The sequence below is a fragment of the Panicum virgatum genome, unplaced genomic scaffold (genome assembly GCF_016808335.1).
Source record: "Panicum virgatum strain AP13 unplaced genomic scaffold, P.virgatum_v5 scaffold_1765, whole genome shotgun sequence".
In the NCBI taxonomy this organism is placed as follows: domain Eukaryota; kingdom Viridiplantae; phylum Streptophyta; class Magnoliopsida; order Poales; family Poaceae; genus Panicum; species Panicum virgatum.
Genome location: NW_024376276.1, coordinates 1 through 27,596, shown reverse-complemented (window position 1 = coordinate 27,596; position 27,596 = coordinate 1). Strand labels below are relative to the sequence as shown.

At 44.6% G+C, this 27,596-nt stretch overlaps 3 protein-coding genes, 1 long non-coding RNA gene, 1 other non-coding gene and 1 pseudogene across 6 annotated transcripts; 3 read left to right on the top strand and 3 right to left on the bottom strand.

Annotated features, from left to right (window-relative positions):
- Window positions 1-1,459: 1,459 nt before the first annotated feature.
- On the top strand, window positions 1,460-11,200 carry LOC120694014 (ubiquitin-like-specific protease 1D). The gene is made up of 11 exons (XM_039977201.1): window positions 1,460-1,834; window positions 1,940-2,180; window positions 3,322-3,362; window positions 3,449-3,478; window positions 3,925-4,020; window positions 4,429-4,537; window positions 6,531-6,625; window positions 8,656-8,784; window positions 9,835-9,908; window positions 10,585-10,692; window positions 10,800-11,200. The coding sequence occupies exons 1-10, from the start codon at window positions 1,749-1,751 to the stop codon at window positions 10,608-10,610; spliced, it is 927 nt and encodes a 308-aa protein (XP_039833135.1). The 5' UTR covers window positions 1,460-1,748; the 3' UTR covers window positions 10,611-10,692; window positions 10,800-11,200.
- Window positions 11,201-14,395: 3,195 nt separating this feature from the next.
- On the bottom strand, window positions 14,396-16,236 carry LOC120694005 (annotated as a pseudogene).
- A 1,396-nt stretch (window positions 16,237-17,632) lies between these two features.
- Window positions 17,633-19,536, bottom strand: LOC120694013. Of its 2 annotated transcripts, none has more exons than XM_039977199.1 (4): window positions 19,262-19,536; window positions 18,962-19,158; window positions 18,690-18,888; window positions 17,633-18,210 (listed from the first exon to the last, which is right to left on the bottom strand). In XM_039977199.1, exons 1-4 carry the CDS (start codon window positions 19,320-19,322, stop codon window positions 17,870-17,872), a joined length of 798 nt encoding a protein of 265 aa, XP_039833133.1. In that variant the 5' UTR covers window positions 19,323-19,536; the 3' UTR covers window positions 17,633-17,869. The 2 variants fall into 2 exon arrangements, with proteins under 2 accessions (XP_039833133.1, XP_039833134.1); XM_039977200.1 differs by having other exon boundaries at window positions 18,962-19,098.
- Window positions 19,537-23,331: 3,795 nt separating this feature from the next.
- On the bottom strand, window positions 23,332-24,865 carry LOC120694011. The gene is made up of 4 exons (XM_039977198.1): window positions 24,582-24,865; window positions 23,695-24,029; window positions 23,454-23,510; window positions 23,332-23,358 (listed from the first exon to the last, which is right to left on the bottom strand). Exons 2-4 carry the CDS (start codon window positions 24,019-24,021, stop codon window positions 23,332-23,334), a joined length of 411 nt encoding a protein of 136 aa, XP_039833132.1. The 5' UTR covers window positions 24,022-24,029; window positions 24,582-24,865.
- Window positions 24,866-25,177: 312 nt separating this feature from the next.
- LOC120694017 lies at window positions 25,178-25,333 on the top strand. Its single transcript, XR_005683298.1, has one exon. It is a non-coding gene; the product is annotated as a 5.8S ribosomal RNA (ribosomal RNA).
- A 1,246-nt stretch (window positions 25,334-26,579) lies between these two features.
- On the top strand, window positions 26,580-27,018 carry LOC120694007. Its single transcript, XR_005683290.1, has 3 exons — window positions 26,580-26,654; window positions 26,735-26,833; window positions 26,964-27,018. It is a non-coding gene; the product is annotated as an uncharacterized LOC120694007 (long non-coding RNA).
- The last annotated feature ends 578 nt before the right edge of the window (window positions 27,019-27,596 follow it).

Genomic DNA, 27,596 nt, shown 5'->3' with positions numbered 1-27,596 from the left:
CCCATGGCCGCTTTCCACTCCTCCTCCTCCTCGTTACACGAGTCCTCGAACGACACGGCCCGCCGCCGCTGGAGTAGGTCGGTCACCTGCCACTGTGCCACATCGGGCTGGCAGGCGTGCAGACCGGGGTGTAGGCGTCGGCGTCCGCAGGGACGGCGCGACGCTGGCGGCGGACTCGGCAGACGCGGCCGACACGCCGGCGAAGACCGCGGATGAGGCCCCGGACACGGCGGCCGTCGCGGCTGCGAAGACGTCGGCGAGCGTGGCCTCGTCGGCCGCCGCGCAGATCCTTCAACCTTCACCCCTTCGGATCCTTCCACCGCGGCGCGCGCGGGGGAGGCCTGTGCTGCCCCTCCGCCGCACCACAGCCGCGGCCGCCATCGCGCGAGCCGCCGCGTGCGCTGTGCCCTCCGCCGGGCCCCTGCCGCCGCCGCTGTCGCGCGGGCCGCCCCGCCCGCTGCGTCCTCCGCCACTGGCCGCACCCTCTGCCACACCCCTACTCCGGCCACCGTCTCGCTGGCCGTCGCGCGGGCCGCCGTGCGCGCCGCGTCCTTCGTTGCGGGCCACGCCCTCCGCTGCAGCATGCCCCAGCCGCCGTCATGTCGGCCGCCGCGCGTCGCGCGGGCCGCCGTTGCGCAGGCCGTGCCCTCCGCCATAGCATGCCCCGACCGCCGTCGTGCTGGCCGCCGTGCGCCGCGTGGGCCGCGCCCTTGCCGCGGCCGCCGTCACGCGCGCCGTGCCCTCTGCCACCTAGGCAGGTTCCAGCGCGCGGCGCGGGGTCCAGCCTGCCGCGGCCGCCCATGCTGCCCCTCCGCCTGCATGCGAGCCATGCTTGCTGCCCGATGGCAGCCGGCTGAGGGCGCGTGCGGGCACGGGTCGGCGCTCGCACGTGGTGGCCGGCGCGACGGAGCCACGGCAGGGGCGCTGCGAAGGGCGGCCGACGGAGGTGCAGCATGGCACGGACGGCGTGCGACGGAGGCGCAGTGTGGCAGCTGGCGGAGGGGGTGTGCGGGCCATGGGTCGGCGGCGCGACGGGGCCACGGCAGGAGGAAGGAATTTGGCGCGGTTAACTGCCTTTTGACGGCAATGGCATAGAGAGAATTGGAAATTAAAAACGATTGTATTGAAGGGATATGTTAATTTTTAATGGCACATAAAGGATGAGTTACATTTTCCAGTAGCACACAGGGAATTTACTCAAAAATATACCCACTCCGTTGATGTGAAAGGGGCACGTGAAACAGTAGGAATCATTGAACCTCTTGATTTTAGGTTGGTTGAGGACGTGCCGTTGAAGAAGATTTTTTTAGCCATCCGTGGGGCTCAGTTGTTGTTTTTGGGTTAAAAAAAAAGAGAACGTGGGCCCTTGCATCCCCTCCTGCTGAGATAGCTAGCCGGCTGCTCATCCGTTTATTTTACAGAGCCGTTGTCGCCTCTCTCCCCGGCTTGGACACCACACCACCTCTTCCGTCCCGTTCCGTTTCTCCTTCCCCCTCCCATCTCCAAACAAATCCCCAGCGCACAAGCACGGAGCGTCTCCACCCACACCCCGCCCCGCCGCGAATTCCGAGGCGCCCCTCCGATCCGCCCTCCCTGCCGCGTCCCTGGAATACTCTCGAGTAGAGATAGCATCAGTGGTTTCCCCGGCTTCTCGGCAGTCCGCATCCATCCGCCGCCGCTCTCTCCTCCGCTCGCCCTTGCTCGGCGCATCCTCCTCCCCAAGCCCAGCGCGAGCCGCCGCCGCGAGGATGGATGTCCGCTGTGATTTGTGCGGGCGCAATTTCTCCGACTTAGTTCAAAATTTTCAGGCTCATTTGCGCGACAAAAAACCCGGGTATATACTAATCGCAATCGCAATAGTCTTTTTTTATGGTTTTTTGGTTGTGTCGTAGCGCTAATAGTTTCCTCTAATCCATTCCTTTATCTCCTGCTTCAACAGGCGCGCGCAGGAAGCGGCTGCAAATGGATGTCATCAATGTGAGCATCGTCTGGGCCGCATGCCGCTATCATCATCAAGCGCCGGACCATCAACACGGACATCAACAAGGCGGTCAACAGGTCCAATCTCCGGGACATCAACAACACGGTCGCCACGTCAATGGGCCTATCAAATGTCGAGTACTAGTGCTCCTGAGCCATCAACAGCTTCTAGACGAAGCACCTCATCAAGAGGCAAAAATGTATGTTCCCTAAGGTCCCTCTTATAAGAAAATGACATGGCATATTAAACTTTTGTAGTATATAGCAGAATGCCCATGCATTACTATTGTGTTGCATTTTTTCCTATTCCATTCGTAGTTCTTAAAATTTCTATCATTATATTTTTTATCGGGCCCAACGAATATTCTCTACATTTTTTACTAAAGAACTCGTCAAAGTTAGAGAGGTTTGGCTGTATGAGATATAATTTGGAACAAGCTGAATTATCAAATAACATGTCCAAAAGTTAAGTGTTAAATAAAAAAGAACAGGTTAATGAGAGCAATAATCTCTCAATATACACACTATCATTATTGTAAAATATAAGTCATGTTTGGTAATTCTTGTTATTCCCAATTCCCCGCTAGGCGCTGCCGCCGCACTATGTGGCATTGAGCGTGATGACTGGCTAGGGCCTCATTCCACAGGTGGCGGTGCATGAGATTGAGAAGTCATGATTTGACTAAGGCTGTTTTTTTTCTTGAGCATGCGGGAGAGCTGCGTATCATTGTATTAAGAAGAAAAAGGATGGAGAACCCAAAAAAACACATCCTAAGGCATGCAGACAGACAGTACCGAGTAAAAAAAAAGTATGAAGGACAGTAACTAAAAACAACCTCGACTAGCCAAGCTTAACTTGGCTCAGGCTCAAGGCCCAATGTCATGATTCGACCGAGGCTGTAGCTACTGCCTCCACGTCCCAAATCTGTCAGGAAGGTCTGCCCAGAGCCCACTAGCCACTAGGCCACTGACCTCGCGCCTACACGGTCGTCGCCACATGCTGGTGACACAATTTCATGTCCCTTATTAATCCTCCTTGTGGGCTAGAGCATGGGTTAAATCTTAAAGGTTCAATATTTGCTTTGTTTGCTGCTAATTGGGCCTGGTATGTTAGGGTATTGATTAGAGAACTTGGGGAATTTGGGGGTTTCAATACCCCATTCGATAGAATGAGTTGCCTTAAGAAAACCCACTTCAAACTCCAACCAGTCAATTTTCTCTTTTCTTCTACTATATTCTTGTAATTGATTATAAACACCGTAAACATATTATTTATTCAGTTTTAACCACATTTTTGAGGTGTGTGTGGACCACAAGTGTTGATCTGATTTCATGGTTCAGGTTCAAGTTGTTCTATTGGACACAGATACATCCATTGAAAGGTAAATAAGTTGATGCAGTTCTTCATTTTTCGTATGTGGGAGCTTCCATAAGTTGCCTATGTTTTACTAATTCCATACTTTTTTAGGGATGGAGTGAAGGTACACTATCCTTCAAGGTTAGCATGAGAACTAATAGAATTCTCTGACCTTACTACTTTTACAAAAATAAGCCATTTTTTGTCCCAAGCAATGGACTCCTACAACTTTGGTCCCTACATACCAAATTTGGTCAGATTCAATCCTAACTTACATTGCCGTTTAGGTAGAGATCCTCTGACCAGGAAAAAATGGTTTTTGACCTAGAATACTAGTCTTTTCTGAAACAATCCCGAGATTAATGTTGGTCAACTCTGGTCAAAACAACTGTTTCGGTCATAGTGGATAGTTCTACACAATATTGTAAGTTTAGGACTGTTTCTATGCATTCTAATATTTTAGGGATCAAAAGTTATTGGTATGAAGAAAAGGTTCTTTCCTAATTTTCCAACTTTGGAGCGGTATATATCTAAATGAACTTTTTTATTTGTAAACCATACTTGATGCCTTTTCTTCTTGTTAACAGGGGACATGATGATTCCATAGAACTTTCTAATGAAGATCTATCATGCCTTGAGTCTGAATCACAATTGTCCTCGCCTATAATGAACTTTTACATTAGGCAAGTATTGTTCTTTTGATACTTGTGTTTACAAGAAGCAAGTAGCAAGCACAGTCGATCATATATTTATGCATCATCCAGTAGTAAAGGTTGTTAGCTAGCGTCATTTTTCTCCGTGGCCTTAGCAGGATCGAGATCCTTGGCCATGATGGGTGTTTATGGGTGGTCGGTGGGCAGCCCAGCCAACCCATTTACCTCTCAGGGCAAGGGCTAGGGATAATTGGAGATAAGGACAGTTAGAGATGTTAAAAATAATCCCTGTGTTCTTGCTAGTACTAGTATTAGTTTAATAGCTAGCAACTAGCATGGTTCAGATTCTTAGTTTTAATTTCCATGTTCTTAGCATATGCATCAAATTTCTGAATTCATTTCCAGTGGCCCTGTACAAGTTACAATGACATCTCGTAGGTACCTATGGGAACAAATGCCATCAATTAGTAGAATAAGAGGCAATTACCACATTTTCAACACATACTTCTTCAACAAACTTGAAGACTTTGCATCAAAGGGTTCAGAGGTAACTTTGTATAATTATATTAAATTCCTATATTTTTATTTATAAATTCCTACCATCTTTACTGTGTCTCTGTCCCATGAAGAGTGCAATCCTATAGCTTTTTTTAGGTCAGGTCAGTGCTAAGACCAAATGATGCTTGTGCCCCTCACTTTAAGAGTTGTTGACACGCTTGTTTAGTTTCCTGGATGGATGAGCACTGCATGCCGCCATGCGATGGCCTCAATAGCTAGAATTGCATTCTTTTGGGGAAAAATTTTAAACACTAGGATTGCACTTTCATGGGACTCCATGGGACAGAGGTGATTTTTTTGGATAAGCTTCAAAATCCCATGCTTTGAAGTTTGAACGCTACAGTTGCTATATTGATTTCTCACTATATATTGCACAGTGGTTTCCAAGATGGGCACCTAGGAAGATGAATATGCATGAAATGCACAATACAAATATCTACCACCATAGATGAACACCCATGGATCCAAGCCAATGATGCTGGGAATGGTCTGTTGCCACAGTAACCCATAGAGCTACATTGCTGCTTTTGCAGCTCAGAAACAGGACAATGTTAGAATAATCAGGCTGCTCTTGCCCTGTTTCTAGTCAAGGAGCACCGCTCCATTTACCTTTGGCCTTGCCCTGCACGCTTAAATCTTTGACTGCAGATGAGGTAGAACTAGTACTAGTCATAGTATTATGAACATACTGACTTGCAGCAGCAACCTGCAACCTTGGTGATAGTAGTTGGAAGCATGGCCTGCATGGCCAAGTTATGGCCCAAGCTGCAAACCAGTTCAGCAGCACCTAAATCATTGTGTGCCCAGTTTTCACCCCACTGTAAGTGTGTGCGCACATGAGCCGGTGAGCTCTTTGGGCCAGTGGTGCTCTGTTCTCCCTTCTTCCCTCAGCCGAGTGAGCGAGTGACTGGGAAGGCAGATGCAGAAGCTAACAAACAATAATAGCTAGCTGCTACTACTACAACCACACCTAAAATGTCTCTAGAGAGAACAGCAGCTTGCTTAGTCCATGTAGTTCAGTAGTCAAGACCAAATTTTGTTTAAGAGAAAAATTTACTATCTCCCCCCTTAATTTGTTTTCTTCGCATTTTTGGATCTTCTCTTCACATAGCCCAACTTTCTATTGCACCTCCAAATTGCACTGGTACTGGAGCGAGCCAGCGAGCCAGTTGAACTCATCATGATCTTGTCTTAGTTGAACTTGTCTCACCTACCTAACACCCTGGACTTCCCTGCTAGCAATATGGGGCTGGTGAGGAGGCTGGTAGCTCTCTAACTCACACAAGCTCGCTGGAGCAACTCACACTCACATAGAGAGCCACAATGCAGTAACACACACAGTTTTGAGCTGATAGCTCACTGGTTTTGGGCTGCAATATGCTGCAGCTTCCTGCCCCCTTTGCCTCTTATTTATAGCTGAAAGTGATACAAGAAACAGCCCTGGAGGCTGGCTTACAAACTAAGGAAAAGACTTGACTTGACTCCTAGTTGACTGCTGCTGCTTGCTGTCTACGGCAGCTGCTTCTTGCCTAAGAAAACTTACTGCCTAAGGGACTGTACAGCTAGCTAGTAGCTACTAACTTACACTAGTACTAGCAAGAACACAGGGATTATTTCTAACATTCTCCCCCTAATCCTTGTGTAAACCTCGATTATCCTGGCTTGGTGTGCACACCCTGCCTCTGAGAAGCTCAGAGCACCCTGATTATCATCAGAGTTATTATAACAGGTTGTGCTTTTATTACTGAGGGCTAGAATACCTGGTTTCTAGCTCTGAGTGTTTTTGTGTGTGCGCTTTGGGTGTGGGGGGATGGGGGTGAATAGTTTTTTTCTTGGCCGTTGCAATTGATTATTGTACAGCTCTTTCACTGTAAAATGAATGAAAACTTTATTAGTCACTAGTCACTCAGTGGGATCAACATATATGAATTATCCATACATTTATTTATGCTAGTTGTTGATTTTTATTTCTGGTTCTCAAGGTGGACAGCGCTGATTGTTTCTTAAAGCTGAGAAGATGGTGGAAGGGTGTGGATATATTTAGGAAGGACTATATACTGTTTCCTGTGCATGCAGAGTAAGCCTTTTCACTATATCATTGGTAAAGATAATTATTGTAGATATCCACCTTTTAGTTGATAATTCTTTGCACTAGAAAAGTGTAATTTCGAAAATACATTCACCATGAGGCTGATGAGGACCTTCCTTGACTATTTAGAACTTGGGAAGGGGCTTCAACCATTATTTTGTTCAATGTCTTTTTTAAATATTTTTATGATTTAATCTTTTTGCCTAGCTGCCATCAAGGAATTAAAAATAAAAAGCTCAAGCTAGAATGCAATTAGATCATTGGACACTTCTTGGCAAATAGCATAGAGCTGGATGGATGCACTTGGCAGTTGGCGCAGTTTGTGCAGGCTGGTTGTAAGTCATAACAAACGCAATAGGAAAGTTGTTCCCAGGTTTCAAGATGTTAAGGCTCATATATTATATGGACTTGAAGAATGATGACCACTTGGTGTAGTTAGGGTTCTTCAGGGACAGGGTGACTAGAACGTGGGAACGAACGGTGATGGTGGCGTAAGGGTTGAGAAAAACCGGCATCGTAGAGGAGATGATGGCACCGGAGTTGTCATGGGACTGAGAGGTCATAGAGCTAGTAACGGAGTCTGTCGACATGGCACCGGGAGGGAGAGGGCACAGTGCAGGGGGAGGGGGGTTGGCGGGTGTAGGGGGAGGGGGGCGCCGGTAGCAGGGGGTCCGACGGCGCAGATGGAGGTGCAGCGGAAGGGGGGCTGCATGGAGGTGTAGGGTGCCAGTGGCTGAGGTAGTCAAGAAGGCTGGCGGCTAGGGTAGGGGACTAGGGGTGCCAGCAGCAGGGAGAGGGGGGGTGCCGGCGGCTGAGGTAGGGAAAAGGCCGGCAGCTGGGTAGGAGAGAGGGCTGGCGGCTAGGGCAAGGGGGAGCCGGCGGCTAGGGTAGAAAAAGGAACCCTAGTCTCGACGTCTCGTGATACCATGTAGAGAATTGGATAGGAATGGCACACACCCTAGAGGGGGGGTGACTTTCATATATATATGGGCAATATGGCTTGGGGTACAAGCCAAGTAATACAATATGGCTTGGAGTACAAGTCAAGTAAATACAACTTATACAATCTCTAATAGGGTGATTATCTTCTCTAATCCCAAGGTTTGTAGCACAAGAAACTGATAAAACCACCATCTGGTATCTGCCTTGTTATGAGTCACTAGGCTGATATATATACACAGGAAATATGCACAAAACCCCTTATACTATAGAGAAATACAAAGAGACATATCTACATATACATCTAACACCCCCCTCAAACTCAAGATGGATCAAGCACACTGAGTTTAACATGTGCTCGTGCTCGTGTGTAATAGACATCAACACCAATATGCTTAGTAAGCTCGGCATAGAAACATAAACACCAAAATCTGCAAGCAACCACCATAACCAAACCAAACCAAGAGCCGTCACACGTCACAAGAGCCATAGCATGCAACTCAGCCTGTGCACCACGAGAAAGTCACAAAGACGCAAACCACGCATATGCCATCGCATGCAAGGGAACCACGTATATGCCATTGCATGTGAGGGGCCCACACACGATAGTTGGTGCCACCAAAGAGCAGCAGACAGCGCAGAACAGGAACAACATCCCTGTTCGCAGGAGTCGAAGAAGGCGCCATGAGGATATGGCACCAGGGGACAGCAAAAGTGTGAACAAATAGTGGTGGTCGACGGCAAGAGCGCAGTGAGAACAGCGGAACAAGCAGTTTTTTTTCTTTTTCTTTCTTTCTTTCTTTCTTTCTTTCTTTCTTTTCGCACAAGAGCATGTAAGGGATCAAGTCACGGCAGAACATATTTCTTTGCTATAGCATTCACTATTCAGTTGATAGTTGCAGAAAACTGATCTTTTTACTTGTATTTGCTAGGAGTTGTGCTTAAAATTTATTTTGCATGCATCTTTCCCTTCAGTGATGTAGGGAGTGGGACATGAACAAACCATCTTGTGAGAGATATATGTTGTAATGTTTTATTGTAGGCTGAGCCTTTTTTTTTAATTTCATGTGGTGGTACAGTGCACACTGGAGCTTGGTCATCGTATGTATGCCAGCCAAAGAAGACCACTCAGGACCCATGGTGCTTCATTTGGATTCACTGAAGGGGCAGGTTCACCAGAGCAAAAATATTTTCATCGTCGTTGACAGGTCCATGAATACGAAATCTGCGAACAGCTGTACTTATTGTATTCCTGTGCTTTTTTGACAAGTAAAACACAAATGCACAAATTTGATAAGGCCTAACATTTTATTTCACTCTGTTCTATATCATTGTTCAAGTCTCACTACCTCCATTTTAAAATATAAGGAATGTTTTGGTTTCAGGTGCCAAACTTTGTAATTTGACTTACAATTAATCAAACTATGTGTAGCTTTATTGTTCAAAAGTTACATCACAACATCAATCGATTAATACTCCTTCCAATCACAAATGTATGGTATGACACGGTTGATTTTTTTCCACAACTTTGATCATCCGTCTTATTGAGTATGATTTGTACTTTTACATATTTAAATAAATTTTAATAAGCTGAGTGATTAATTTTTTTTTTAAAAAGTCAACCGCGTCATACGTTTGGGAACGGAGTGAGTACTTCACATTGCTTTCCATACAACATTATTGAATCAATGTAATATATAATAACTAATAAGAGAAAGTTACTGTCAAAATCCACATTTAACACTTTTTTAGACCAAAACACGCCTTATGAATTGAAATGAGGGAATTTTTTTGCATTTGAATGTAACTGCTGAGTAATATGAGAAATTTGTCCAAAAAACAAGTCATCTTGTGTATGCAGAACTAATTGATTTGATATATTACCTAAAATAAAGGCCAAGCAATCCATTGCATGCTTTACTTTCTCTTTTTCATGCACAATTCTGATTTCCTATCCTATTTAAGAGGGGTATTGTGGTCATTTTAATGGTCCATTAATTTGTCCAAAAAATTCTAGAATGACTTGTTTTCTGGGACGGAGGGAGTATTATTTAGTGCATCCATTTTTTCTCTTCTATATGTGTGACAATGTACACTATGTTGTCAGTGTTTTCGCTTTTTTTGCAATATTATTTCATGCATCCATTTTTGTTGTTGTATATGTCTAATAATGTACACGATACACGATATTGTCAGTGTTTTTGCTTTTCGTTGCAGTATTTTTATGTAATTGATGTAAATGTTGGTTTTTTTTGTAGATTCTTGAAAACGGAATGGATGCACCTGAATGGAAAGAACCTTACTAGAAAAAATTGTGAAAAAATCGATCAATGTAACCGTTCTTCATTTGATGCGTAAATACTTGAATAGTTGTTTTATTTTTGTTTTCAACACATCAAATATTCCTATTGGTGTATATACTTGAATAGTTATTTTTATTTTACCACATCAAATGTGCCTATTTGGTTCCATCTTCTGACATTACACTATGCCCACTTCAGAAGATTACATAACAAAGCGATTATATATACTTCTGATAAAACAATTATATAACCATCTGCACAAATATACATATATTGCTGACAAAATAGCTTGCAATGATGGGAAGAATGATCTTTTTGGCTATGCAATAGATGCTAAGATTACCACTTGGAGGTTCCATGTGTTGCAGATTGTTGGGTGGTAGAGTCTCTTCTATTTATTTATTGATTTATTTGAATGGATACAAACCACGCATTATGCATGGGTGAATAGATCTAAATCTCTTTAACACATTTCTCTATTACTTATCCCAAAGCCTTTTGGAGGTATTCAGGCATTAGAAATACAAGACAGAATAAATTGCCAAAATAATTGGAACAGAAGTTTTTAGCCATCATAACAAAATAAAATAGCTTGTGCCATCAATATTTGTTGGAAGTCGCTATCCTCTTTGCATATGTGCTGTTTTGAACACGTGGATTGAAAGTGATTTTAATTGCTCTTGCATTCTTACCCTTTGTTACTAGGTTCCACAACAGGAAAATGGATATGACTGTGGTCTGTTTGCTTTATTCTATATGGAGCGTTTTATCCAGGAGGCACCTGACAGGTTTTGCAGGAAAGACCTTTCTATGGTTAGATACTATTTGTTGCTTTCTTTATTTTTTATATGTATGCTTCACTGCATTCTAGAACACACTCGCCGGATCTGGCCATCTTATTGTGTCTTATTTTCTACTAGTTTGGCAAAAGATGGTTTCGACCAGAAGAGGCTTCAGAGTTGAGAAAGAAAATGTTTTGATCTGCTGCTTCAGTTGTTCGAGAAAGACAACCTATAATGTAAACCTTGTGTACTCGAATCATCTCGTAGTAACAATCAGGGCAAGGAATCTTACAAAATCCATTCATAGCCATGGAATGTGTTGATTCATCTGATCTCTCTGTTCTGCATTTCGACCAGAAGAGGCTTCAGAGCTGAGAAAGAAAAAATGTTGGATCTGCTGCTTCAGTTGTTCGAGAAAGAAACTATAATGTAAACCTTGCGTACTCGAATCATCTTGTAGGCACAATCAGGGCAAGATCTTACACAATCCATTCATAGCCATGGAATGCGTTGTTCCTAGGGATGCAAGTGGGTACCCATTAGTATTTTTGGGTTTCTTATTTTAGTTTATTTTCTCTCCCAAACTAATTACATAGCATGTTATTCTAGTTATTTTATTAAATTTTGGGTCGACCTAATGACCCAAAAAAACGTGGGAATTGCAACCCTAGTTGTTCCATGGGCTTTCTGTTTTGCATTATTTGAATGGTAGAACATGAAGAGACTTGTGGATATATTCCATTTGGCCCTAAGTATGTCGTACTCGGTGGATGCAAAAGGGATTCAGGTGGGCTGACCTAACCGCTGTAGCTTACCATAGTTGTGCCTTCAGGCGGGGGTGGACAGAGTTTGCCCACAAAATTTGCTGCGCGAGGGGTTGTTTGCAAAAATAACGATAATATCAAATTTTCTCTTCTCATAGAAATATATTTTTGATTAAGGGTCTCAACATAAAGTTGTTTAACGAAACATAAATTGTTCGTCTGGGATTTTGCTTGCAAGTGGTGCACCTGACTTAGACTCTGGCGGTGCTAGAAGGGGTGGTACAAACACCAGGGCCAAGATCTGATAACAAGAGCTGCTGCTCAGAAACAGGAATAAACATATGAGGATCCATTTGTATTCTGGATCCCCATCCTACTATCCTTGCAAAAGAGCCCATGAGGATTCATTTGTACTCTGGGATTACCATAGACCGGAGTTGCTTGGTTGCATACAAAGTGTGTCCTTCGATTAGCTCGGGGAGCTAGAGAAGTTGGACGCAGACCTTTGGACTTCGGAGAAGTCTAAGGAAGCTAGCCCACCTACTTGTTGACTGTTCTTTTTGCCCTTCTTTGATTGCTAATCTTGATGAGTTATGCATAGAGAAAACCAACCTAGAGAATGGCGCGGACATGTTAGATCGAACAGGCTGGGTCACGTTGCCGCTGTGGCACAGTAGAGACACGCATGGTGTACGCCATGGCAGCTTACGACGCGATAGGGGTAGTTGCGCCTCTGCATGGCGGGGCCCGCCGTGCAGACAACATTGTAGCGCTCACACATTCTGGTCTGTAAATTGATTGCAAATTGTAATCGTAGCACTGAATTTCTTTAATGGTACTATGATTACATATCTGGTCGGTCTCTGTAATCGTTCGCGGAGGCTAGAGGTGGACGTGGTGGCCGCGCTCCCCGGCGTGACGCTGCACCCGCCGGAGCTTATCCCCGTGGGGCCGCTCATCGAGCTCCAGCAGAGTAGCAGAGGCAGGAGGACGACGAGGTGCGCGGGGACCTGATCAAGGCCGCCGACGACTGCGTGGAGTAGCTGGACGAGCAGCCACCGCGGTCCGTGGTGTACGCGTCGGTGGGCAGCGTGGTGGTGCTGTCCCCCGGCGAGGTCGTGGAGATGGCGCACGGGCTGGCGTCGATGGGGCGGCCATTCCGGTGGGCTGCCTTGGGCCCCACCTTGGGCGCCCCTTTTGGGCCTAAAAGGCCCATTAGTGCACTTAAGCTCAGTCTAATTCGGATCTCATCCTTATCAGGCTTCTTTCCCTTAAGTGTGTGACCCTATGGGCTCACATGCGAATAGACATGGCCCGAGTACTCTTACTCGGCCCAATAGTAGACAGTAGCCTCTAGCAAGACATGTCAACTCCTATACGCACACAAAGATCGTATCAGACGAGCCGCCACAATATCATATACATGTTGTTCCCTTTGCCTCACGATATTTGGTCTAGTTTAAAGCCGACCACTCTTTCTCCATCCTATGATTCGGAATCCTTGGTTAACTCTTAACCCTAGCATGGCCATGCATTTCCTGATCCGAATCACTCGAGGGGCCCAGAGATATCTCTCTCTTGTAGAGAGGGGCAAATCCCGTCTTGACCGATCATGTCTCACAACATGCTTCTTGACAGACCCAAAAGCCACCTTTATAACTACCCAGTTACGGTGCGTTTGATGGCTCCTAAGTAAGTCGGTTCACATCTTGAGTACATACGATGATCTCAGGTCTTAGGACACAGCGTACATATTGTGTAATAAGAAGTCATCATCTCGTGTTGGATCAGTTCAATCTCATGTCTCACATGAGCCCACATTATTAGTTTGACATCCCCATGTCCATGACTTGTGAAACGTAGTCAATCAACTAATACATGTGCTAGTCTAATATTCATGTGTGTCCTCACATGAACTCCAACTAGGAACACTTTAGAATATCCATACAAGTAAAGAGTTTCACAAATACTTCATATAAGTATTAATCAATACAAGTTGTCATCCATGGATATTCAAGGAACACTTTACTAATCATGAATACAAGGAAATATGATTGTCTCTAGGGTATATTTCCAGAATGGCCATTCGGTATGACCCCTTGGCAAAAATGTGGGATCGGACCAAAACACCAGAATTCGGTGGAAAAGGTTATACACGGCACCCACACATGGAACCACATCCAACCCGGTGCAAATGGTTCATGTCGGAATGGAAACGGTCGAGAAACGTGTGCCATAGGGCACAGGATGCGAAAACATAGGCCGAACGACCATTCAGTATGACCCCTTGGCAAAATGTGGGATCGGACCAAAATACCAAAATTCGGTAGGAAAGGTTATACACAACACCCACACTTGGAACCGCGTCCAACCCGGTGCAAACGGTTCGTGTCCGGAGTGGAAATGGTTGAGAAATGTGTGCCATAGGGTACGGGAGGCGAAAATATAGGCTGAACGGCCATTCGGTATGGCCCCTTGGCAAAAAAATTGGATTAGACCAAAACAGCCGTAGAACATGGATTCAGGTTCAGCACGGACAAAAAGGCTCAAGAACGAACGAAATCAGCCTCCGGTGACGGGGGCTGAGTTTATGAACTCTCATGTGACCCCAAACTGAAAATAGCCCAGTTTTTTAGACCAGACATGTTATCTCGCCCAATCACAGGCCTTCTAGGGCAAAATCCAAAACTGTGCGCCCAGTAGGCTAAAAAACTGCTAGAACTTCTGGGTGGGGGGATGTCCTTGGGTACGGACGTGGTGTTTGGCTCCCCGTGCCGCGTGGTATGGTGGGCTGAAGTTGAGGCTGTCGTCTTACTATGTCGGGCACCTGGATGTGGTGGGCGACATAATTTGTTCTCGGTGCGGTGTCTCGGCTCGCAGCTAGCTCCATGGCCTAGAGGACCCATTTACAACCGTAGCGCCTTGGTGCTCGGACCGTGACCCCAGGTCAGACGGGATTACCCGCCGAGTTTAAGCATATAAATAAGCTGAGGAGAAGAAACTAACAAGGATTCCCTTAGTAACAGTGAGCGAACCGGGAGTAGCCCAGCTTGAGAATCGGGTAGCCTCACTATCCGAATTGTTGTCTGGGGAGGCATCCTCTGAGACGGACCGGACCCAAGTTTCCTGGAAAGGGACGCCTGGGAGGGTGAGAGCCCCATCCGGCCCGGACCCTGTCTCACCACGAGGCGTCGTCAACGAGTCGGGTTGTTTGGGAATGCAGCCCAAATCGGGCAGTAAACTCCATCCAAGGCTAAATACAGGTGAGAGACCGATAATGAACAAGTACTGCGAGGGAAAGATGAAAAGGACTTTGAAAAGAGAGTCAAAGAGTGCTTGAAATTGCCGGGAGGGAAGCGGATGGGGGCCGGCGATGTCCCCTGGTCGTATGAGGAATGGCTTCTGCTGGTTCGCCGATTGGCTCGGGGTGTGGACTGTTGTCGGCTGCGCCGGCGACCTAAGCCCAGGGGCCTTAGGTGCCTCTGGAAGCCGGCGGCGGCACGGCCGGTTCTTGCGTGCCGCAAGGTGCGTCCCTCGGGACGCTGCGCTGCAACAGCCTGCGGGCTCCCCATCTGACCCGTCTTGAAACACGGACCAAGGAGTCTGAAATCCGTGCGAGTTGATGGTTCTTAAGCCTAGGAAGCGCAAGGAAACTGACGAGCGGGAGGCCCTCACTTTCAGGACTTGGTTTGTAATAAATAAATTTTCGCTGCAAACTCTGAGATGTATGAAATGTTTTGTGTTGTAATCTCTGGGCTCACCTTCGTATGAGTGTGGTTTGTGCAATCTTGTCAACGTGGCTTTAATCGAGGCTTCACTCGAGGAACTGCTGGTGAGTGCAATTTTTGTATCATCGTTGCTTAGCAACTTTGAATCGTGCACCCGAGCCCAGTTTGTTAGCGGGGCAACTAATCGAGTAAAAGAACCGGGGAGCAATACATAGGTACCTAAGGGCATGGAACTACAATTTCAATCGACTCCTAAGAACGTAAATGCACAGAAGAAATTATTACAACAGATATATAATACACGAATGATATTATGTGCGAAAATAATGGGGGATGCACCGGGGCTTGCCTTCTTGGGCACTATCAGAAATAGCCTTGGGCTCTTCCGGACGTTAGTCCGGGTCTTGATTCAGTTCGGTTAGATTCAAAGTACTGACGTCCGCAACGTTCTCGTCAGCCGGAGTTAACTTGTGTACGCCGTCCGATAAATTGACCGTTTCTATATAAATGCAAGAATGGGTTGTTACAAAAGGGTTTTTAATATGTATAGCTTTCCTTCACTATATAGTTGTAACCCAAACTTATGTGTTTTAAGCGATGAACTTCTTTTAACTAAATCTTACTGGGCAATTATTTATAGAGTAGTTTTAGTTTCATTTACTTTCATAAAGTGAATGGGGTTGGGTTTCTCTTTTAAAATTTATTATTCATAAAGGTATTTTTTTTTTATTCCATGAGCTAGGATTACTTTCGGGTGTTACAAAAATTACCCAATGCAGAAAATTTACTTAGGCATTCATGATAAAATTTGTAGCCAAAAACAGTAAATATAGCAAGCATGGAAAAAGATTAAAACCTACTATGTTGCTATCAACCACAAATTATAGAGAATGATTCCGAAGGTTTCTGTAGCTCAAATTTTTACAGGGACTACGAAAAAGTATACTATTCTTACTATAATTTTTCCAGGATTTTACTTAGCGTATAACAGCAGTAAAAAAATTAACAAAATAGGCATATGCATAATTAAGTTAATTTCTACCGATAGTTCCTTAGTGTTTTTGTGTACCAAAATTTTACCATGGCTCATTCTACACCAAAACATGTTCCAGTAAAAATACCATCATTTATTTCATTTTATAACTCCAGTATAGCATTTACTCATTTAATAACATGTATAATTATTCAAACTAGATTTATTAAGAACACATGCTCAAACATTTTTTACAGCATCTTTGCCAACTTAGTATTATTGTGTATGATTTTCAGGGACAAAAACGTATTATATACTAGGAGAAAATACACAATCAAATTAATTGATAGCAAGAGTAATTCATTTCTCATGTTCTGTTCAAGATCTGGTTCCCAAACTTTTCAGGCATGATTATATACTCAATAAAAAACTTTGGTATAAATTTCATATTTTTATAACTATTCTAACTATATTCCATGATTTATGGCTATTTAGCAAGGATTTAAACACATAAACAGTTCTAGAAATACCCAAACTAGGGCATTGAAGTTCATTTACCAAATCAGAAAGGTAGTAGAACTATCACAACAAAAATGTGAAGCTTCCTAGTAGATTTACAAAAGTGAAAGGTTTCATTCAGTTCCAAGGATGCATTGTTGTTCAAATTTTTACCAGGCAATAGATCTAGCAAGAGGAACATTTTGGTAAAAAATATTCAAAAACTCTAAGCCGGGTACTGACAGTGGCCCCGGGCCCACCTTGGGAGAGGTACGAACCCGCAGGTGGGGCCACCACCCTGACGTGATTCTGTGCAACTTGGTTGCAACGGGCGCACGGTGGCGTGCGTAGCGGGAGTCTTGCCCCATGCTTCCCATCAGTCGGTCACTGCTTCATCACGCCTCTACGGCTTAATGACTTGTGGCCCCCACGCGTAGTGCGTGTCACGCATCATACCTCTTACCCTCTTCTCTGAAGCAACACGTACTGCAACCCAGGCTGGCACGTCCCGTCTCTTCCAAGCAGCCCACAACAGGAATAGGGGTAAGTTGTTGTATCATGAACTTGTTTTAAATTTGATTTAAAAATTTTAAGGTGATAAAATGGGCTCTCTTGTGATTGATAGCTTATAACCTACAAAGCAGGTTAGCAACGGACCAAATGTGAAGATCCCAAAATCTAGTCGTGGGGGTAAAACAGGCGCCCCCTGTGAACAATCATAAATCTTATGAGGTAGTTGTGCGTAGCTTGTACCATGAAAAAGCAACTATACCATGTTGTAAGCTTGCTTAACTTAAGAGATGTTCTTAGCGTTGATTTAACTTGTGAGATGATCTTAATGCTGATTTATCATTCCAACTGCATCGTGTTGTAAGCTTGCTTAACTTGAGAGAAGTTCTGATCATTGATTTATCATTCTAACATGATATTGTTTGCCTAGTTTGTAAAATGTCCGCTGGCAGACGACGACGGGTAGGGCGATTGTTTATGTGCTGATGGCACAATGAATTATGAATAGAGTAATGCATTATTAGACATTGATTAGGGTAGAGATGTCTGACTATAGATCAATAGGACTAAACCTACCTAATTCCACTACTGGTTCATACTACATGAGATGGCATTTCCAGCCAAACGACAAAAGTAAGCTCTGACAGGTACAAGCACAATGCACATTCCAACGCTCAACAAAATACTACATTCCCGTCCCATTGCACAGGCCGGACGCACACGACAGGCAGCGAGCTACAGGTCCCTTGCCGTCTCCACTGCGACTCCCTCGTTGAGCCTCTTCATTGTCAGCTGCTTGTACACGGCGCACAACGCCATCACCACCGCCGTGTCCGAGGACCCGGCCAGCGGAGATGCCACACCCAACGCGTCACCCAACAGCTCCAACACAGCATCCACGACCATGCCGGCACTGGCGTTGCCCGCCTTCTCCTGCTGCACCAGACGCCCAGCCGCCTGCTGCACCAACTCCTCAACTGTTGAAGCCCAGCCAGCACCTGCTACAACAGAGCCTGCGGTCCTCAGCCTCTTCGGGGTCGAGCCACCCAGAGGGTCGGTCACTGCAGCACCGCTCTCTTCACCAGGGGAGGCAGAGTTAGGGTTTACAATTCCAGTAGAAAAACATTCAGACTTCACCGATAAAGAAAAATTTAGAAATATCAGAAATATCATATCAAATTCAAACAAATTCAATTTAAAAAATGGCAGGATTTCCCTAAAATCCATCTCTAAGCCATCATACATGACAATTGCATATAACAATAAAGAAATAAGACTACATATCGCAACAATGTCATTTATTTTTGTTATTGCAGGTTGTAGAAGCCATTAACCATATTCAGTGCCTATTAATATCAAAGGAAGAAAGTCCTTTCCACTTAAGGACTAAAATTGCTACTTCCAAGTTGCATCAGAGGACCTTGCCACTAAGCCAATTCTAGAAAGGCTTACCTGTTTTATTAACCACCCATTTGCCAGCTCCACAACTAAAATTGCTACTTCCAAGTTGCATCAGAGGACCTATTGCCACTAAGCCAATTCTAGAAAGGCTTACCTGTTTTACTAACCACCCATTTGCCAGCTCCACTGGATGACTCACCAACAGCTACCTCTGTCCCCTTCCCTTTGCCCTTTGTTGCAGCCCCATTGGAGCACTTATCCTGGGTAGATTGCATCTCATCAGCACCAGTTATGGACTTTTTGATTCCCTGTTCAAGCACTCCACTCTCCAGGGAACAAACAGGCACAGCCGGCTGCAAGGAAGTTTCAGACAAATGCATTCAACTCAATGTTGATCACAGAGAGGAGACCAGGCTGTGGATATACCTCACGCACACTTGTAGGAGTCCTGGGATCCTTGTCCACTGCCGCAGCTTCTTGGCCGCTCTGCATGGACACATTCTGCTGCAGCTCTGGAAGCTCCCAGGTACAAGTAAGATCAGACCCAACTGAGTGGAGGCAACCTGTCATGGAGCCATCTCTCATTTCATGGACTGAAAAGAGGCCATCTCTCATTTCATGGACTGAAAAGAGAAGTAGATAGACATTCACAGAAAGAAAATGAGAATTTAGATAGCATTATGTCACTGAACTAGCATGCAGATTCAGATTGCTGCCAACACTTACCTCTCAGAAGGTCTTTGCGCACAGATTCAGTATGCTCTGCATTGATTTTGATGGCCTGCATAATTTAACAGTATTTTGAATTGATAATGACAACATGAGTAGTTGGGTGCTGCACCAAAAGAACAGATTATATCTCAAAAAAAAGGAACACGTTATATCTCAAAAAAAAAACATTATGAATGAGTTGTGTCTTTCAACAAGAACATACTTGTAGCATGGTGGGAAGTCCTCCAGTTGTGAGGCTACCAACCAGGGTTCAAACCCAGGTTCTCAAAAAAAAAAGGCCCTCACTGTGTTCCCCAAAAGTATTTGACTCAACCTGTGGCAACAGTGTCCCTGTAGGGGCAAGAGACTGCTTCCGGGTGCCTTTTCTCAACTTTCCAAACAATGCCTTCTGGATGTCTCTCTCCTTGGGTCGAGATTTTTATTCTCCTTTTTAGTTCTCTTTCAACAGTGAAACACAGATTGAGCGACAAACAACAGAGTTATTCTTTCCATCCTGGTTGTAGGGGCAGGCGAGTTAGGGGATGTTATGGCTGTGGGGAGATGTGGAGAGGCGAAACAAGGAACCAGCCAAGAAATCAACAATATCAAGGAGAGGATTATAGAGATGATGATGGTGCAGACCCTTGAAGCGCAGATCTGATGACAAAGAGAATAGAGAAGATGAGCTGGGAGAACATGACCTTGAGCACCAAATCGAGAAGAGAGAAGGGGGTAAGAGAAAGAGGGGGTGAAAATGACTATTATGGACAGAAAGATAAGAGCAGAAAATCAAGCTGCTATAGAAGGATGGGTCCAGCAACTGCAGGCAGAGAGGCGGTGTGCTTCATTTGCAATGGTACTGGACATCAACATGGCCAATGCCCTAACCATCCCTTATGTTACAATTGCAAATGTAGTGGGCATAAAGCAATGTTTTGCCCTGCCAAGAAGGGATTGAGGAACTGTGGTTTGGTATACCTGGAGCAGGTTTCTTTAGTATCCATATACCAACTGACAAAGGCAAGGGAAGGAAAAAAAGCGGGGCCATATTGCCTTTGGTCTAACAATCAGAGTTATTTTTAAAACTGAAATGTACAACAAAAACAACATAGCCTTTTGTCCCAAGCAATTTGGGGTAGGCTAGAGATGAAACCTAAAAGAAACGAGAAACAAGGATAAGAGAAGCATAAAAAAGAAAAAAAAGAAAAACACAAGACAGAAGGTAGTGATAGGGGTAAACAGAAAAAACAATCAAGAGTTATGGTTCCGGCATTAGTTAACTTTACACGTTCTTAAAAATAATTTAAAAGTGTACATTTCAGTTTGAAAGTGTACATTTCAGTTTGAACTGAAATGTACACTTTTAAATTATTTTTAAGAACGTGTAAAGTTAACTAATGCACTGATTATATAAATGGCGTTGGATGATTTGGATCATTATGCAACTGCAGCTAATAGCATCACACATCCAGAATGCTTCCAAAGTAAAATCCAGCAATATAAAGGAAAACATTCCAGGCAAAATGTAAGTGATGGCATATACAAAAAGTATAGGAGAACGAAAACAAGAGTAATCTAATTGGAAATAAACCACACAGTGTTTTCAAGTAAATAAGGCAGCAAAACTTTTATAACGTCAGTGTCTGATTACCAAAAAATATACACCAGTGGCACATAAAAGAATTTGATATTACTATAGCACGGTAGCATAGGCTTAATAAGCTCATATGATTCCCACGACCACACCATACAATTTAAACTCTGTAGAATGGTACAAGGCAATAGCCAATTAGAAACTGTGGAAGAAGAGTTTATGATCCTGAAAACTAATGCAGAAATATGTACTGCTTGGTTGGAACCGAAAGTAGAAATTAAAATGTGTGCTTTTCGGTATTTAGGATCGATTCTACAAAAAGATGGCGACATTGATGAAGATAGGCATAGAATTTCAGTCGGTTGGTTAAAATGGCGGCAAGCTTCGGGCATCCTCTGTGACAGGAAGGTACCACAAAAGCTAAAAGGTAAGTTCTATAGGACGGCGATTCGCCGGCGATGTTATACGGCGCTGAATGTTGGCCTACAAAAAGGCAACATGTCCAGCAATTGAGTGTAGCAGAGATGCGTATGTTGCGCTGGTTTGTTGGGCACACAAGAAGAGATAGAGTTAGAAACGAAGATATTCGGGATAGAGTCGGGGTGGCACCAATTGAGGAGAAATTGATACAACATCGGTTGAGATGGTTTGGACATGTTCAACGGAGGCCCCCTGAGGCGCCGGTGCGTAGTGGAGTTCTAAAGCGGGTTGATAGCGTAAAGAGAGGTAGAGGTCGACCTAAACTGACTTGGAGCGAGACGATTAAGAGAGACCTCAAGGATTGGAATATCTCCAAGGATTTAGCTACGGATAGGAGCGCTTGGAGACTATCAATCAATGTGCCGGAACCATGACTTGTTTCACTGATAGGAGTGTTTATTTTCTATTTACCTATTCTCTACTTTCTGTTTTTTTATGCTTCGCTTATCCTTAGTTCTCGTTTCTTTTGGGTTTCGTCTTTAGCCTACCCCAACTTGCTTGGGACAAAAGGCTATGTTGTTGTTGTTGTTGTTGCTGCTGCTGCTAGGAACATGGGCAGCTGGCACTGGTACTGTCAAACTCAAATTCAAATAAAAGTGTCTGTTCCATTCAAGTTATATTCAGAAATAAATGTGCCTCTATTCCTCGTGCAAGCAGTGGTGAGAAGGGGAAAAGGTACTAATAAAAAAGTGCTCCTCAAACTCACATAAATTAAGCATGATGGGTATTCAATGGATTGACAATTTTTAGAGGCTCCAGAGAAATGATTATCAGCCACCACAAGTACTAATTTCTCCTAAAAAATTGAAACGACAAAAAAATCATGTATGCAAACCAATCTGTTACAGGAGAACATATATGCATTGCAGCCCGATGAAATCTAAATGCAAATGAACAGGTCCGTACTTCCTCCCAACCAACTCGGAGACGATTTACTGGCTCCAATGTTGAGAATCACCAAGATCAACCAGGCAAGTAGAAATCAACACCGCCATGTATCAGTCCAAGAGCTAGCAATGTTCAAAACTGCAGAAATCAGAGGACAAACAAGGAAAAGTTCTCTCCCAAGTTTTAGACTGAATCCAGCAGTAACCAAGTAGAGAACCCTCTCAGGTGCAATGCCAAATCAGTTAAGGAATTTGAAAAGGCAAGTAGCGGAAACCCTACCAAATCCATGTGTACTGTCCAAGCAATCCATATGAACAGCCAAACTTCCATACATTAGAGGGTGTTTCGTGGAGAATTGGGGACCAAATGCAATTTGAGGAATCTAGAGAAACTCCACATGCTTTGAACTGAATGAGAACCATTGGAGGCAGAAGAAACTATCAGAGACCAGAGGGACCCCAAAACCCCACTGCCCAAGCACCCATGTTTTCAAGTCGTCCGATTAATCGCGATTAATCGCGATTAATCGCCCAGGTCGGTTCTCCAAGTCCGACCAGCACCACCGACCCGACCAGAGCGACCAGAAACCTGGTCGTCCGATTAGTCGTCCACTAATCGCGATTAGTCGGTCGACCAGGGCATTTCTCGACCAGGGCAGGATTCAGCAGCAGGGATTCAGCAAGAAGAATATGGAGTTTTGGACAAGAAGCTGGAGTTCTGGAGAGCAAATATCAAAAGTAAGTCACCAAAACCTGCAGAATTGCTTGCTGTATACTATATTGTATATATAATTATATACACTATATAGTATATACTGAACATGTAGACATATGGACGATTAGGGAACGACCAGGCTCGACCAGGTCGACCTGGTCGTCGACTAATCGCGATTAATCGCATGGTCGGTCCCTAGGCGACCAGGACCGACCAGCCGATTTGAAAACATTGCCAAGCACCAAGTGCGCTAGAATCTGCACACTTAACTGGTGAAACTGAGACAAGATCCACCAACACCCCCGCAAATGCAGAACAACTCAACACGCAAGCATGGCGATGCTCAAATCGACCCCAATTTGAACGAGGAAGCCCACAGTGAAACCTTGAGGCCTTGTGCAAACACCAGTCAGAAACCTCTGGACAACATCTCAATCTAACAATGTTTCGATCAGTAGGGAGCCGCCCGAAACCAGTGGAATTGCACAGAATTGAAGTGGAGAAGGGCAAGGTGATAGGGAGAAGACTTACTTGAGGCAGCAAATTATGTTCCGTGATCTCTGCCTCCTTTGTCTTCTGAGCCAGCACCTGCATCGGAGCCGCACAACCACATTAAGGGCACAAACATGCCTACAAGCAAAGGATGCAAAGCACCTGCAGACCATTTCACTAGGTCTGCATTGCACACGCAGCGGGACGTGTGTGCATGGGAAGAGGGAGTGTGGCGAGGAGGGTGGTAGTGGTGGGCGGGATTTGGGGGGGTACTTTACACCTGTAATGTCGCTGTGCCCTGGGCAGCATCGCCTTGCCCATCATCTACAGTAAGTTCTTGCATAGTATTTGTGCTCTGGGCAGCATTGGCTTGTCCATCATATGCTCCAAGTTCTTGCATCTGTAATATCCCTGTGCACTGGGCAGCTTCAGCTTGTCCATCATCTGCAACGAACTCCTGTTTAAGAAATGTTATGCCCTGAGCAGCATCACCTTGTCCATAAGCAAGATGCTCTCTTTCAAAATCGCCCTCGTCACTAGTCAAGTCAACATATTGTGCAACCACCTTATCATCATCACTGGACAGGTCAATAAAGTCCAGTATCATTGCTTAACCTGAAACAGCAAAAGGACGTGAGCAATGGAGCACAGCAGATTCTAAAGTACTCCCATGACATGATAGCCCCAGATACTAACAGTAAAAAAAGACCATTATATCTTGAAAATAAATAAATTCGACAAAAAGCAACACCAATTTTGCTGAAAACTGAAGAGTGCTTTTAATGAACAAACTAAACATGCCGAGTTGCAGCTATGCAGCAGAGAGCAACACGACGATCTGCTACTGCCGGACCTAACAGATCAGATCATACGAGCCTAGCTGCAAATCACTGAGGTTCTGTCAGGCGGAAGGCTGAACTAAAACCAGGAATGACTGCTATTGCAGCTGCTCTGACCGACGGAAACCAAGAAATGAAAAGATAAGCTGCTGCTAAAAAGACCAGACAAGCTGAGTTGCTGCTGCTGCAATCAAACAACAGAACAAAACAGCCGAGAAATACGAAGGTAAAGAAAACAAATTGGTCTAGCTGGGATGCAGCTACCGAGCTCAGAACCTGCCGGTCATGGATGGGTGGGCAGTGGATGGAGCCGTGGATGTAAGCTCACCTTCGGTGGGCATTGGACGGAGCCGTTGGGGATGGCAGTCGTCGTAGTCCACGCCAGTCGCCAAGATGGAGGTCGCCGTAGAGGGGAGGGAGGAGGAGGATGCGAAGGCTGCCCTCGCGCTGGGGAGGGGAGCGACGGGCGGATTTGAGGAGCAGCAGCAGAAGGGTGAGGAGAGGGAGAGAGAGGTGAACAGTCGGGCGTGGTAGGGTTTCGGGAGTGGCTGGCGACGGGATATTATTCAAAGCACAGAGCATGTTAGCCGTCCAATTCGATCCAACAGCTAGAAGCGACGTGCGTTCTGATTTGGGCTGTGTGGGCCAAATCAGTTAGATGGGCCAAAACAGGTCTTGTCTCATGCTGTCGTACCTTCACTGTTTAATGTTTTTCTTTTTCATATTTATTTTAAGACTTGCAAAAACAAATATCATATATACCCCAATACAATTTTTACATGTAATAGACTACGGTTGTCAGGTAGGAGTTTGAATAATTTTCTAACAAAATTACTATTATTATCTATAATTTAAATGAATTATGCGTGCTTATTGGAAGTAATTCCAGTTCGAACTATGGTAATGTTGCTATTAATACAACACGACTCTCAGCAAAGGATATTTCGGCTCTCGCATCGATGAAGAATGTAGCAAAATGTGATACCTGGTGTGAATTCCATAATCCCGTGAACCATCAAGTTTTTTAATACAAGTTGCGTCCGAGACCTTTTGGTTGAGGGCATGCCTGCCTGGGCGTCAAGCCAAAAGACACTCCTAACCCATACATGGGTACGGATGTTTTGGCACCCCGTGACTCGTGGCGTGGTGGGCTGAAGTTGGGCTGCTAGCATACCATGCCGGGCACCAACATGTGGTGGCGACATTAGTTGTTCTCGATGTGGCGTCCCGTCACAAAGCTAGCTCCTCGACCTAAATGACCCATTTACATTCGTAGCACCTCGGTGCTCGGACCGCGACCCCAGGTCAGGCGGGACTACCCGCTGAGTTTAAGCATATAAATAAGCGAAGGAGAAGAAATTTACAAGGATTCCCCTAGTAACGGTGAGCGAACCTGGAGTAGCCCATCTTGAGAATCGGGTAGTCTCACTACCCGAATATAGTCTGGAGAGGCGTCCTCAGAGATGGACTGGGCCCAATTTCGCTAGAAAGGGACACCTGGGAGGGTGAGAGCCCCGTCCGGCCCGGACCCTATCTCACCACAAGGTGCCATCAAGGAGTAGGGTTGTTTGGGAATGTAGCCCAAATCGGGCGGTAAACTTCGTCAAGGTTAAATACAGGCGCGAGACAGATAGCGAACAAGTACCGCGTGGGAAAGATAAAAAGAACTTTAAAAAGAGAGTCAAAGAGTGATTGAAATACCCGGGAGGGAATGGATGGGGGCAAGCGATGCACCCCGGTCGAATGCGGAACGGCTCTGCTGGTCCGCCGATCAGCTTGGGGCGTGGGCTGTTGCCGGCCGTGCGGCGGCGTCGGGCGAAAGACTAATCGAACCATCTAGTATGGTTCCCTCAAAGACTAATCGAATCATAGTAGCTAGTTCCCTCCAAAGTTTCTTTCAGGATAGCTGGAGCCCAGAGTTCTATCGGGTAAAGCCAATGATTAGAGGGGTCAAGGGCGCAACACCCTCTAACACCCAGTTTATAAAGGACATAAACCGAGCAATTAGTACACATCTGATGATGATTTCTATGCCATGTGTAAGATAGGACATAGCATTATAGTCTTATAGATTTATAGCAATTAAGTTCAACATTGGCTGTATGGAAATTTCCTTGTTAAGTAATCAGTACGCAATATGCACTATGCATCATATTAAAGAATTTTTAATACTGTCAGCTACTGAGTTTTTGACTGCTGAGTCACTTACTAGTTGTACTACTGTAGTGTCATCTACTTTTGATTTGATTGGATTTTTAATCCACCTCTTGTGAAATTTATGTCCTTTCAATTAGTAATAGTTTCATAATCTTTCTTTGATATTTCATTTTGACACTTAAAATGTGAACAGAAACAGATTGAGTTGCTGACAAAAGTGAAGATGCCACTATCAGATTTGGTGGTAAGAATGAGGACCGTACAAAGATATGGTATCTGACTATTTATAATCTCTGATACATTATAAATGACTGATATATTCAGAGTGCGGCTCTGGCGCTGGATCAATCTATCTTGGATGTTGATCAAGTGGAGAATCTTATAAAGTTCTGCCCTACGAAAGTAGAAATGGAACTTCTCAAGGTACCTCACCAGTACATTGTTTTTTTACTTCCCTGGTGATCTCATTTATAAATCTACCATTACTTTTTTTTGTCAGAATTACACTTGGTGATCCTGTTACATAAATTTACCATCTTATTTTTTTATTCAGAATTACACCGGAGACAAGGAAACTCTTGGGAAGTGTGAACAGGTAATGGCTATACTTGTTACTACTTGATTACCTTTGGTCTGTATGCTATGTAAGGGAAAAATTGAAGGTATGTGCATGAAGATCACATTAGCATTGGATGCACTCAAATTGCTCATAAATTTATTAGTTAGATATGACTACGTGGTTAGGTATGTTTACAAGAGACTATGGTTCTCCTGGTTCAGTTCTTCTTAGAATTGATGAAAGTACCTCGAATGGAGTCAAAACTGCGAGTGCTCTCCTTCAAGATCCAGTTTGGACTGGAACTGCAACTTTGCAATAAGCACTGCTGTCTAATCCATTATTGTGATACAGATAAAATGATTAACTATCCCCACCACTCCAGAATTAGGTCTGTAGTTCATCCAATAGTTCAATGTCATTGGAAGTTGCACAACTTCGATGTATGCAGTCTGATATCTGACTTGAAACCATGGTTAATAATCATAGCCTTGTGCCATCAGATTCTGAATTAACCCAATACTAATTTAATCTAATAATGCGTGACCGTACAATCAGCTGACAGTTGTTTAGAACGAAAAAGATTGTCTACTAAATTTTCTTGCTGCGTTCTTGAATTACCATTGCCTT

Coding starts and splice junctions, on each gene's coding strand:
- LOC120694013 (XM_039977199.1), bottom strand. CDS start 19,322: ATGCAGGCCATCAAAATCAATGCAGAGCATACTGAATCTGTGCGCAAA. Junction 19,159..19,261: donor GCGCAAAGACCTTCTGAGAG/GTAAGTGTTGGC, acceptor TTCTCTTTTCAG/TCCATGAAATGAGAGATGGC. Junction 18,211..18,689: donor ATGGGTGGTTAGTAAAACAG/GTAAGCCTTTCT, acceptor CCCCTGGTGAAG/AGAGCGGTGCTGCAGTGACC.
- LOC120694011 (XM_039977198.1), bottom strand. CDS start 24,021: ATGATACTGGACTTTATTGACCTGTCCAGTGATGATGATAAGGTGGTT. Junction 23,511..23,694: donor AGGGCACAGCGACATTACAG/GTGTAAAGTACC, acceptor GCTCCGATGCAG/GTGCTGGCTCAGAAGACAAA. Junction 23,359..23,453: donor AACATAATTTGCTGCCTCAA/GTAAGTCTTCTC, acceptor AAACATTGTTAG/ATTGAGATGTTGTCCAGAGG.
- LOC120694014 (XM_039977201.1), top strand. CDS start 1,749: ATGGATGTCCGCTGTGATTTGTGCGGGCGCAATTTCTCCGACTTAGTT. Junction 2,181..3,321: donor CCTCATCAAGAGGCAAAAAT/GTATGTTCCCTA, acceptor TTCATGGTTCAG/GTTCAAGTTGTTCTATTGGA. Junction 4,538..6,530: donor TTGCATCAAAGGGTTCAGAG/GTAACTTTGTAT, acceptor CTGGTTCTCAAG/GTGGACAGCGCTGATTGTTT.